Source organism: Cyprinodon tularosa, unplaced genomic scaffold, assembly GCF_016077235.1.
Source record: "Cyprinodon tularosa strain WSP-4 unplaced genomic scaffold, ASM1607723v1 ctg188, whole genome shotgun sequence".
NCBI classification, from domain to species: domain Eukaryota; kingdom Metazoa; phylum Chordata; class Actinopteri; order Cyprinodontiformes; family Cyprinodontidae; genus Cyprinodon; species Cyprinodon tularosa.
In genome coordinates this window covers 1,297,853-1,311,232 of record NW_024038663.1, presented here as the reverse complement: position 1 = coordinate 1,311,232, position 13,380 = coordinate 1,297,853, and the positions used below count along the sequence as shown (strand labels likewise).

General features: G+C 38.4%; 2 protein-coding genes across 4 annotated transcripts in view; both read left to right on the top strand.

The window, feature by feature from the left end:
• The window catches only part of gab2 (GRB2-associated binding protein 2), a 64,707-nt gene extending 58,964 nt beyond the window's left edge, over window positions 1–5,743 (top strand). For 2 of the 3 annotated variants that reach the window (XM_038282844.1, XM_038282846.1), the window contains 5 exons: window positions 419–698; window positions 814–904; window positions 981–1,077; window positions 1,206–1,328; window positions 2,968–5,743. In XM_038282844.1, coding sequence (XP_038138772.1) covers window positions 419–698; window positions 814–904; window positions 981–1,077; window positions 1,206–1,328; window positions 2,968–3,111 — 735 coding nt within the window. In that variant the 3' untranslated portion in view covers window positions 3,112–5,743. The remainder of the gene's footprint in view (window positions 1–418; window positions 699–813; window positions 905–980; window positions 1,078–1,205; window positions 1,329–2,967) is intronic. The other variant, XM_038282845.1, reaches the window with a different exon arrangement.
• A 3,601-nt stretch (window positions 5,744–9,344) lies between these two features.
• The window catches only part of zmp:0000001236 (mastermind-like protein 2), a 67,259-nt gene continuing 63,223 nt past the window's right edge, over window positions 9,345–13,380 (top strand). The window contains exon 1 of the mRNA XM_038282847.1: window positions 9,345–10,475. Coding sequence (XP_038138775.1) covers window positions 10,056–10,475 — 420 coding nt within the window. The 5' untranslated portion in view covers window positions 9,345–10,055. The remainder of the gene's footprint in view (window positions 10,476–13,380) is intronic.

Below are 13,380 nucleotides of genomic sequence, written 5' to 3'. Positions count from 1 at the left end.
GCTGGAAATCGATTACCCTCACCACAACATCTGCTATAGAAATGTAGAGATGATCCCAGATGTTAATATTACATCAAAAAACCTTGGAAGGGGGTTCATGTTTTAGCAGAAAAATTGCCATAAGCATGAAGCAAAGGTTACAAATGAAGGCCTTAGATCTGAGCTTGTTCATGTGTTTAATGGCCTTGAGTTATTGGGGGTAATAAAAGTCGGGAAAACTTCCAGTCTTTAGATTTACAAGCATTGACAAAGTGGGGTTTCTTAAACACAAATTAAATAGTATTTTTTCCATGACCTTCTAAAATAATGGGTGGTCTCATTAAGTCCTTAGAAATGTTTGTTGATGATGACGAAGCTGGATTGATAGTTTTGTGGAGGAAGTGTTCCTTACCTTTTACTGTTTTCTTTCCTCCACCAGAGAAGCCAGACTCCTTTGACTCGCTCGGACAGCGGTAACTCGGATGACAACTATGTCCCCATGAATCCTGGCTCCTCGCCGCTCAGCGCTGCCCAGGCTGACAGTCCGAAGAATGTCTACATTCCTATGAGTCCTGGACCGCATCACTTTGATTTCCCAGGGTTCTCTGCGACATTACCTGCCCGAAAGGGGAGCAGTGCATCCTTGTGTCACAGGCCTGGTCGTCTAAGTGATGTCACACCTCCTCCCATCAACCGCAATCTTAAACCTAACAGAAAATGTGAGTTTGTGAGAATCTGTTGTTTTTTTTCCCCCAGTCTGTACATCTGCGTACTTATGAAATTGATATAAAAGCTGTTTTCTGGTTCGATGACGTCTGCTTTTGTTTTCTTCAGCTAAGCCAACACCACTTGATTTAAAGAACAATGGGATCATAGATGAGCTGCCGTATAAGAGCCCCGTCACCATGTCATGGACACGGCCCATGTGAGTCTTACACTCACTGATGACGCCTTTTCTTTCTCGCTAAGGTCACTTAGAGCCGTATCTGTTTTTGTTCCAGGCAGGAGATGAACTCCTCCCACCACTGTCGACCCATTTCCACGCAGAGCATCACCAGCACTGACTCTGGAGACAGCGAGGAGAATTATGTGGCTATGGTAAGTTCCATTAGCTGGAGGGCAGAGAGATCAGCAGAGTACGCTCTGTTCAGTTTGATTGAATTGTTTGTGTGCTTCAGTGACGCACTAAACCATGTGTGACTGAAACCTCCCTCTTGTCCCGTTAGCAGAACCCAGCATCTACCTCCCCAACTGTGAGCGGCACCAGCAGCCCGGCTCCTCGGAAGTCTGGGAACGTGGACTACCTGGCACTGGATTTCCAGCCTGGCTCACCCAGCCCACACAGAAAAGTAAACACATGGTCTTCAGCATTTTGGAAAAGTGAACTTTTCCACATTTTTTTAAAGTTAAGACCACAAACTTAAATGTATCCTGTTAGAATTATAGGGGATAAAACAATTTAAAGAATTTGAATATTTTGAAGGAAAAGGATTATGGTTTCCAGAATGAAAAATGTGTTTTACTCTATACAGCCCGTCTAGCTCTGCACCATGTAGCACCACCTTTTAGAGCAATTTCAGCAGTTAATATATTAAGATTCTGTTTCCACAAGCTTTGAATATTTTTATCAATTCTCCTTTGCAAAACATCTCAAGCTCAGTATAATTAGATGGGTGATAAACTTCTATAAACATCAGCTCCTGCTGCAGATTCTCTATTTGATTGTGTTCTGAACTGTTATTGGGTTCCACATGGTGCCGCCACCGTGTTTCTCTGGCGATGACCAGTGCAAGCCTCTGTTCAAAACAGCTGGTATTGAAATCCGTGCTAAGTGACCAAATCTCAGTTCCCTGCTTTAAAAGCAGCTAAACATGAAGGTTCCCAGCTCGGCCAATGGTTTTCAAAGGGGCCACTAAGTGGGTGCTCAGAAACTTGGAGGGAATATTATGAAAACAATTCATCCATCCATTTTCACACATGCTTATCCCAAGTGGAGTCGCAAGGGGTGCTGGTTCCTATCTCCAGCTGTCAACGGGCAAGAGGCGGGGTACACCCTCGACAGGTCGCCAGTCCATCGCTGGGCAACACAGAGACAAACAACCATTCACGCACACACTCACCTAACAGTCATGTTTTAAGACTGTGGAAGGAAGCCGGAGTACCCGGAGAGAACCCACGCATGCTCAGGGATACCATACAAACTCCATGCAGAAAGACCCCAGGCCGGGAATCGAACCCAGAACCTTATTGCTGCAAGGTAGCACTATCAGTCTGCCACTGAGCAGCCCTAAATAATACATATTTTTCATCATTAACACAAATATAATCTCATTCGCTTTTACCCATAAATATAAATTATAACCTATAGAATATCTTATACACATAACAAACCCATAGTAATCAAAAGCTGAATTTTGAAGAAAGGACTGTCCTACCCTGTCTGATAGGCTTTCAGTAACCATAAGAGTAAAGGTTAGAATATATCTGTTTTGGTTGCATCCAGAAATGCACCATGTTTACGGTGTATCAGTCAGACTGGCCAGGCTAGATCCGTCAGGCTGTTTCTCTGGTGAATGCTGCTTGTGCCCACCTTGAAAATAAAAGTAGATGATTGGCTACAGATAGAATGCAAAGAGCACTGTGAAACTTTTATACTGTTTTTTTTTTATATCTTAGCAATGCTTTAAACGTTTCCATAGATTCATCTCCAACCTGCCTGTTGCAGAAAATAATATAAGTATTATTATTATTATACAAAACATTTTTTATTTCTTTCCACTTTAGAATCATGGGTTACTTTGTGTTGGTTTTCCATTTAAATCTCAGTAAAATACATTAAAGTTTTTGGTTTTAAACAAAAAAAAAGTCTTAACTCACTATTAATACCATTAAAAGGCACTCGTAGACTAAATGAATACAAGAGTAAATAGATTTTCTATTAACCCTGCAAATAGAAATCCTAATCACAGGTTTTGAATCCCTCCCCAGCCCTCCACATCGTCTGTGACATCTGATGAGAAGGTGGACTACGTGCAAGTGGACAAGGAAAAGACCCAGGCACTTCAAAACACGATGCAGGAGTGGACTGACGTGCGGCAGTCAGCTGAACCTGTCAAGGGGGTCAAATCCTGACACTGACTTGTTAAAAAGAAACAAACGAGAACTGAGCTCAAGAGGATGCTTGGATTCAACAAAGAAAAACATTTGGACTTACTTAAGACTTATTTTTTGGAGGGCAAAAAAGCCATATATATATTCAATGCCTGTTGTCTCTGTGTTGATTACTGCTGAAGTACACTGCTAGCATGCAGGATGGGATATCAGGCTCTACAGGTAAAAGCAAGCTGCCAAAGCTTCAAAAACAGAATCTTGGAGTGTATAAAAATATCATTGTCTCTTCAGTCCTTTTAGATATATTCCATAATTAAACATGTCCCACCACGGCTTAGCAGATTTCCCTTTCAGTCGCATCCAGATGGTGGTTTGCTCCGGGCGGCAGCACTGGCTAACTGGTGGTTAACTATACTGTGACAGGACACACAGGTCTCAGGAATGACAAGATGTTCTCCAATTTGGGCACGCTTTCTCTTCTTTTTTTCAACTTCAAGCTGTCATTTGGGCTGAGTTTTGCCGTAGCAGTAAGGGGAAGATCATTTTCACTGCAGGCAATCATTTCAGCTTAGCAGTGCATGTCTGGCAGGAGGAAAGGGGAGACGGAAATACCGCCGTTCAAATATGCAAAGGCCTCGTGTCAAGATTGCCTATAATGATAACTGCACTGTTGCCTCAGTTTCAATTAGGTAGGAAACAGGACAAGATTAAGGAGCTGTCAGACTCACAATTGGATGACAGTCCAATTATTCCTATATTTCTATAGAGTTATTCATGTTCAAATGAAACGAATTATGAAAAGTAGGCGGAGTGAAAAGAATTATAGTTTTTTTAACATATTCCTTTAATTCAAAGGGGATATAAAACACATTTATACAGGATTTCCTTTCCAGCAAGATTCCGTCTAAGGCTAAATGCTGCATGAGAGCAGCAAACTGAAGAGCTAACGAACCGGCACCCTACAGAGAGAGATTAAAAAGACAGTATTTCAAATTTGCATTTGTATGTCAAAAACGAAGGCACTGGATTTAGATAGATATTACAATTTCTGCTCCAACTCTTCCCAGAACTGTAACTCTGATGTGCACGAGCATGCTTCGCTATATTCCTCCTAAAAGCTTTGTTTTCAGAGTAGGCTAATGCAGAGTCTGTAACCGTCTTACTTTTCTCCTAATAATCAGTCATTTTGAAGGTTAAACTCCACCACAGTAATATATCAAAAATGTCGAATTAATTAAATTCTCTGACATATAAGCCACAACTGAGGCTAAATATTGACTGCAAGTACACACGGTTGTTGTTTACAGTATGGTTTTTGGGGCGATGGGGGCTTTTACAAACTGATAAAACAAAAAGAAAACAAATAAAATATAAAAAAGCGTTATATTACCTAGAGAATCATCCTCGCAAACATTTATTTTATTTAACTTTACTCTCTGCCGAAGCTCTGTTACGGCACAGACACGAAATGTGATGTCTTATTTCTCCTAAGGTTTGTGTTGCTTCTTCCCTTTTAGAGTAAGTTTGCCCTTTAAAGAATATTTAAAAACAGCTCCGTATAACTATACACTTTACTCCCATCTACCTGAGCAGATAGGAGTAAAAATAAAGCAGGAGGTGCTCCATTTCACAAGGCTTGTAGATATGTCAAGCAGGTACTGCATTGTTAGGTTTAACCTTCCCACACTACGTCTCTTAGCATTAGTTATGTATAAATTATTGACATATTAAGTGCATCTTTGGTTTGAAATCCTTTGCACTCGTGTGGTTTAAAACAAGCTACATTGATTAACATGGAAACTCATCAGTAATGATAAAAGCTTAAAATGGAGAAGTGTATTTCAATGCTTCATTTTTTGTCTAATTTGCCTTATATTTTTATTTTTTTTATATAATATAGATTCTGAAATATTCAGGAGTTTAGATTAATCCTAATTCTCAAACAAGGACCACATTGTATTTAGAACAACTGAGTGATCAGGTTCTAACTGAAGTGAAGTCCAGTATTTCATTGTGGGCTGGAACCACCTAATAGGAATATTAGAGCCATGCAGTGCTGGGATGTGTTGTCAATTACTTCTGTTTTTTTACACTTGATGTTTTTTTCAAAAATCTTTTTAATCGTTTTTATTATTATTATTGATCAATGTAACCTAGTGTTGTGTGCAGCTGGAGAAGATCCGGCTAATTTAAGCAAAAAAAATGTATTTGATTCAGCTTTAAATTTCCACACCGGCTTTTGCTAGCTGTACGTATGCCATGCTGCAAAACCAGATGAACTGTGATTTACAAAGAGGGGAGAAAAGATTGAAGAAGAGGAGCCTCTTCTACCTGTCTGTTGAAGTGAAGGGGAGATGTAATTTATTATCTGGAGATGCTCGCTGCAAGCAGGAGAGCTGTGTACGTGTTGTGGTGGATTGCGAGCTGGGTTATATTCGGTGACAGCCTGGAAGGCTCGAGACTGAAAACGCTTTGATCTGCTGTCAGACTGATGACGTACTGTACTGATAAAGATCTTTTCTTTAAAACCACTGTCGTTGCTACTACTGTAAAGCATTCAGAGACTGCTTGTGTGTTAACTTATTAATTTATTGTGTGTTTTGCAGTTGGTAATTGTGGAAAAAAAGAAAAAAAAAAGTGGGGAAAAAAATGCCCTCTACTAACATTAATGAATATCTTCACCTTTTTTTTTTTTTTTTTTTTTTTTTACAGAGTTTGAGAAGTTATGCAAGTGTGATTGTAATGTGGTACAGTTTTTTTTGGGATACACAAGTACCTTGTACTTTGTCATTCCAATATTATGTAGACTTAAACTGTGGAAATAAAATAAATCAAAGATTTAAACTCCGGTGGTAAAGTTGTACCGTTTCGTTGAGTTTTTGATATTCAGAATCTGCTCACACATAATCTCCTCAGAAAATGTTGCTCAACCATAGTGTCACACTGCTTCATTCTGTTATTTGTTATTTCATTCATGAATATGCAACTATCTATCTATCTATATATATATATATTTATATATATATATATATATATATATATTTTTTTTTTTTTTTTTTTTCCCCTTTAAGCCATAAGTGCCACAATGATTACCTTCACTCCTTTGGTCTGCAAGCTGAGAAGGCTCTGAAGAAAAGTTAATTATATGTCTGATTATCAATTTCTCCCTTAGCTAGCGCAAATATTTTGGCTCATCAATCATTTTTCCAATAAAAAAACAAAAAATACACACTTTCATATTTTTTTCTGTTTACTAGATCTTTATTCAGGTTCCTGGCATTTAAAATCTGAGATATTTGTGCAGGAAAATTCAACCTTAGTTTCATCTGTTACCTTAAAGTACCAGTATTGCTTACCTACCTGTTCACATTTGTATTGAAAGGACAGAAAAGCATTTCTTTTCTATCCAGCGTAATTTCTATACAACAAATTGACATGCAGATTGTGTCTGACTGATGTTATTAAAGCTCTAACCTCCAGATGTCACTATTGCTTCCTTTTAACATTAGAGATTCTCTTTTTCTCTGTAAAAAGGCTGTATTGGTCTAGCCTATTGGCCAAAATGTCATGTCATATTCTTACACCCAGGAATCATCTTGACATATGTATTAAAATGTGATATAATCTTAATCAAATTAAAGAACATTTCGTTCCTATATCAATTGATTTCCTCCATGGATTGGAGGTATAATGGGTGCAGATATTATCGTATGAATCATATTATTACTGCAAAAGAGGCCAATTTTTTTAAGGATTATAAATATTTTTACAGATTTATCCCTGTCTGTTTCAGGTGGACTCTTTAGAATGACAGTAATTTTAAGAAACATATTTGCTGGGTTTTTTTTCCACATAAGTAAAATACTAATTTGAATTTACTTTTTTGTTTTTCCAAAAAAAAAAAAAAAAAAAGCATCAACTCCACTATGTGCTTAAACGACTTTTAGGAAATAAAATCATGCTAAAGTAAAAATGGTGTTAGAACAGTGTCATTTTGTCCCTGGTGCTTTTACTTTGTAAACTCCTATCAAGTGTTTGTATCTGGGAAGGAATCAGTTTTACATGGTTTGAATTTTTAAAAAACAACACCATTTATCTGTTATATGATTTCTAGCATACTCTCATTGGGGAACTTTCTAAATCTAAACCAACTGCACAACAAAATTTGAATCAGCTTCCCCTCTGTTATGGCATAGTGAAACTGCAAAATGTTAGTGTTGGCTAGTGTTTCATAATGACAAAGCTAGTTATGTTTTATTTAAATTTTTTAGGTGTTGCTCACTTAAAAAAATAACATAATATGTAGAATGGAATTAAAATAGAATAGAATAGAAAAGCCCTTTATTGTCCCACAATGGTTTCCCCCATTGTCGGACAATAAAGGTTATAGCAGAAGTGGTCACACAATGTGGACCTTAAAAAAGTGTATAAAAATAACAGATAAAATAATAACTGTATGGTGTTTATACAGTATGAATACTCTATATCTGGAGAATAAAAATCAATAACGGCTGAGGACATTTTTACAATAATGGATATGTGAAAAATAGCAGCAACACCAGAGATGTGCAAAATGACACTGACTGAGGTAGAAACTGTGCAAAATCAGCATTAATGTAACAACTTATTGAGGCTGTTGGGAACAGTGATGGTTATAACAGATGCTGGGAGGAAGGATCTGTGATAACGCTCCCTGATGCATTTAGGGTGCAGCAGTCTGTCACTGAAGGAGGTTTCCAGTTCTGCAACAGCTTCATGCATGGGGTGGACATAAGACATAATTTAGGGGACATAAAGCTGAAATCTATTCAGACTTTTTCAAAAGTTATTTTCCACAATCCAAATCTAATGTTAAGTTTTTCTTTGCATATTGCTATACTAGTTTTTTCTTCCTTTTTATTAGCTTCTTCGGTTAAATAATTCTTTATTTTGTTTCTGTTTTCTGGCTATGTTGCTGCACATATTTTCCTACAGATTCTGAATGCACAGATACTGCTGTATGTTTCTTGTGTAGACAGGTACATTGAGTGATTATAAAATTGTCTGTTTCTTGCAAGGTAACACAAAAGCGTTTGTTACTTTTTTACACTTTAACACATTTAAACAAATGAACAAAATTTCTGGTTATAGAGACAAAATCTGTGGTGCAACAATTGATGCAAATACACTGTTTAAAGCGTTGATCACATTTATAACTACCTGTCCCCTGCAAGATTTTTCTTCAACTGCAAAAATAGTGATAATAGTTTGAAATTAAAATAATTTAAGACACCTTTGATCACATAAAAAAAATCATTTCTATTGAGACCACAATAACTGATTTCTATTCCAGTTGAGGACAGTTTATAGTTGATAATGAAAGATGTTAGAAATAGTTGCAGCTGCTTAACGTCCTACATCAATAATAGAAATATGCAATAAATGCATTATGCTGATGGATAAATGTAATAAATATATGAGTCTTTAGAATATGTCCAGCGAATGGCATGTGACAAAATATGCACAAAAAATAAAAAAGTTAATTCTCCTGATCAGGGGTTAAGGGTCTTGCTCAGAGACCCAGAGTGGCTGTCTGTGGGAGTGGGGCTCAAACTCAAAACGTCAGGATTCCAAGCCCACGTCCTAATCACTCTTTTGTGTCTGGAGATCTTTAGACCCATGCTTTGCTTTGCCATATTGATCCTTTGTTAAAGTAATTCCCTGATTTCTGTGCTCTGGCAGTACCTAACACTCCTGATGACTGTCAGATCTCTATAACACAGATTCCGATTGCTTTTTTCTCCTGAAAAATACCATATTAGCTGGAAATACCTTTTGTATTAGGTTTTCTTTACCAGGTATTCAATTTAGATTTGTGATTTTGATCATCTAAAAAATATGAAGCAGTTCTTAAAAATGCATAACAAGATATTAGTTAGGGTAGAACCTATTTATTATAAGGATAGATGTCAGCAGTGGATTTTATTTAGTGAAGCACGACACACTTTTCAGAATTTATTTTAAATAATTTTGAAAACCCTGCATCTTTTTTTCGCTGCTTTGTTCAGATCCATCAAGCAGAGTTAGAAACCCAAGACGATTTCCCACCAAGCTGTACTTTTTCCATCAGCTACTGAATTAGTTATGTTTGAGGAACATTAATGAGATTAATTTCTCTCTGACATGGTGCATTCCTTGAAGGATAGTTCTCTTCTCCTCCACTAGAGTGTGCATTTGGCTTCATCCATAGGAGTGCATCATGTAAGAAGAGGAATATTCATACAATGAGGGTCTGTGTAAAGTAGCAGTGCTGCTGCCTCGCTCTGCCACACAAATGATTGTCAATGGACTATTGAGACGGTTACTATAGCTGCTCCACGCGTTTGATCCTCCTGGTTGTGTTGTGATCAGATTATTCCTCTGGATGGAGTCGGAGAAACAAAGAGAGAAAGGACTCATTTCCAAACAATGCCGTGAGTCTTGAAGTTTGCTGGATTTAATGTCTTTGTATGCTTCATTCTCTCGCTCTGGGGACCGACTGCTCAATCCCATATCATCAGGCTGCTCCAATAGTCGCACTCCTTGGGCCGCTGAGCGTCTGGAACGCACGCATTTGGGCCGACAATGGAGCAGGGATGGTTGAAGTGAAGTTGTGCGTGCCGTGGGTTTGAATCATCTGAGGGATTCATAGTGAATGCAGAGAGCATTCATTCCAATTGTGAGCCCCGCGACTCCTTTCATGTGTGGAAATCATTTTTATCCTTACAGATAATAGAACCGCGCAACTTGGAGACTTTTTCCTTTACGCACATTTGGATAACACCTTATTTAGGTATTTAACAAGCTGTCATCACATGGGGAGGAAAGTGTTAATTAGTTCAAATAAAATAAATGTTAAATAGAATATATAAAGACTTTGCATATTGTTTTCTTGTTCCTGCTGAGAGGATCTCAGCTTTTTCCAAACTTGGGAAGGAGCAGCGGGCATGGGAGAGGCGACTCCCGCTCAGTCTGCTGCTGCAGGAACCTTCGTGCCCATACTGGGTGTAGGGTTAGGAGCCATGCCCGGTGGGGTGGTGGGCAACGGCCCGATGCTGGCCACCTCCCGAGGAGGCTCCGCGGTCCCTCCGCTGCACAACGCCATCGTGGAGCGTCTGCGCGCCCGCATAGAGCTGTGCAGGAGGCATCACTCCACTTGTGAGAACCGCTACCAGAGGGGCCAGGCTGAGAGCTCCGACCGGGAGCACGAAAACACCCTGCACCTCCTCAACATCGTTCAACAGGGTCCAGGGAACCGAAAACCCAAAGGGAGCCGGGGATCGAACCAGCAACCTCCGGACTACAGCAGGGCCAATGGGGAGCAGAGGGGCGCAGAGGGCGAGCAGAAGATGTCCACCCGAATAGCGGTAAGTTGGCATCATCAGTGGGTTTGGATCCTAATTAAATAGTTCTGATTAACTTAGTCTACTCAGAGTGGGCTAGGGGCCAGATCCCTCCTCTGGGCCCCCAGCATAAATCTGCTTTTAGATCAGCTTTAAAAACGACTGCAAATCACAAATAAATCATGGCTGAAAAGCAGCTTTTAATGTATATTTATGCAGAGAAAATTATTATAAAAAAGAGTGTTTAAAGTCATTTCTGTGATTCAGATTAATCCACTTTTAGGGTGAATTATGAAATAAGAAAATGCAAGAGTGTAAACTTTTGCTTGGGGCAAAATTACAATTTGTACATGAAAACCTAACAAAAAATGAATAAAAATGTTTTCCAAAGTGCTTAGCACTAGGGGTGGGCATTGCCAAAGAAGTCACGATTCGATTCCAATCATGATTCACATGCCACGATGCGATTCTATCACGATGCATCACGATACGTGAAATATTGCGATGCATCGCGATGCATTGAGATATTTTCGCTGAACACTGTAAGAAAAAAATACAGCTATTACCAGTGGCTGACTGGCTGTGCATGATCTGGATAGTGACTTTAATTGATACATAACTGAGCGCAACTGAATTCATACATAGCTTTATTTATTGAAACAACTTTTGAAGGTATTGCCATGAAAACAAATTCTGGACACAAATTTTACTATTACTGGAGTGGACACACTGACAAAAAGTGATTAGGATTTATAAAATCTAAATTAACAGTGCTGTTAACATGGCCTCAGTGGTCCTTTAAACCAATGAAATGGAAACATTCAAATGTTTGACATTTCCCCTTTTGCAAATTACGTGCATCATATCAATTTCGTTTTTACATTCTTTGTTTTTAAAGCCAAAATGCATCCAAACATCTGACTTAGAATGTGATGGAGCTGGACAAATTTTTCAGTCTCCTCCATGTTTTGTTTATGAATGACTCGTCGCAGTATCCGCAGCGACATCTACTGGACTGAAAGTTGTATTCCACTTGTTTCTGGCTGATGTGTGTAAACCATTCATGTATTTTATTTATTCCTTTTTGTTAATTAAGAAAAGATACTTGGCATCAAGAATCAATGCAGCAGATCACAAAAATTTGAATCGTAACGCATTGCCATGACGATTATTATGCACACCCCTACTTAGCGCACACCCAGCCCATATCTCCCAGGTAAATGAGATGCCACCCATATTAAAGGCCACTTCCAAGCTTACCATCAAGGAAGGCCCCATTAGACACCAAGGGTCACATGAAGGTTTTGCTTCTCATACAAAGATCTCACAACTCTGTGTTTCTCTTTATGTTAATCTGAGTTAACTTGATGGCTAGGTGTGTTTAGATAATCAAAATTAGCTACCAAACATACGAAATGAATTGAAATGTTCAATTTTTTATATAAATGTTTAACTGTTCTTAGTTGTAGCAATTTTAGCCCAATTTCCATCATAAGACCTTATCATAGCAGAACTATTATAGGCAGGTTCCTAAAGGAGACTTGAAGCTGATAGCAACGTGGGATCTCAAAGCTGCTTTGCAGCCTAACCTATATTGTGTGAAACAGTTTTGGGGTCACTGGGCCGTGGAGACGTTTAGAGTTTCCTGCAGGGTGTCAGCATCTTCACCGCACAGTCGATCCAAACTGTAGGATGCAGCTGCATTTTGTGTCATGCAACAAACCTACTTAATATACAACCTTTAATATATGCTGTTGGTCCACTTTATAAAGCCTTGAACTCAACGCTAATTCAGACATTTTGAATTAAAAAAGCTTCCTGGATGGGACGCGAAACGTCTTCAAACATGAAAACAAAGTCCAGTTGGTTGTTTTTCAACTTTTTTGGAACAAACCTTTAATATAGATTTTCAATATTTGGTAAAGAAAGTTTGGTTTTCCTTTTTCTTACATGTTTATCAATAAACCAGATGTTATATATATTCCAAATAAACAACCAACAGCCCCGTTACCTGAGTTATGTCTTCTTCATTATACATTTATTTTTTTCCTGACAGCAGAACCCAAGAATATATAATAGGTGGGGCAAATATTCTCAGGAGTTGGTTGGCCTAACCTTTTTGCATAGAGCTAGGGAGCAGTCAGCCAAATGGTATTTTATTGCTTTGTTTTCTTTCATTGGGCATTCGGGAGTTCACCATTGAGACTATGAAATATTTCCCAAGCATCATTTCCATGTAGTGTCAAAAGGGTGAGAGTTTGCAGATGTTCTCTTTCCGAATGCTCTTGAGATGCTGGAGAGAAAAACAAACAATGAAACATATTTTTTTTCTCCATAAACCCATAAAGGCACTTTATATAGTTCTCTTCAGTATTTTTATCTGTGGAATAAAGTAAGGGGTGGCATCTCCCATTTATCAAACCGTATCGGCTCGGGACCTTACATTTATGGTTCGATTTTACTTGCTGTTAAGTTAAATACAGCTGTGAGACATGAAGGGAGGTAAGACAGCAGCATCATGGATTATACTGACGGTCTAAAAGAGGTCAGGGAACATCATTATCATGCACCGTTTCATTTTTACTGATGTTGACTTGGGACTAGTGTGTTCTATATAAAACTGATGAGTGCAGCAAGATGTGCAGAGGAAATGAAGTCCTGGCGTACATCTTCTTGAAAAGCCTGAGGTTAATTTTTCCTCCTTTTTTTTTTTTTTTTTCTCTCAGCTCATGATGATTTGGTGAAGCAGAACAGCAGTCGTAGCAGAAATCTCACATTAAGCGCTCTGCTTCTATCCATCACTGATGGAGCCAGTTAATATTTCAATTGATCAAAAATAAGTTTATCCTAAGAATAAAGCATCTATCCAAAACATTGAAGTATCTTGATTTTTACAGTTTCAGTAATGCTCTGATTAGGACTGAAACAC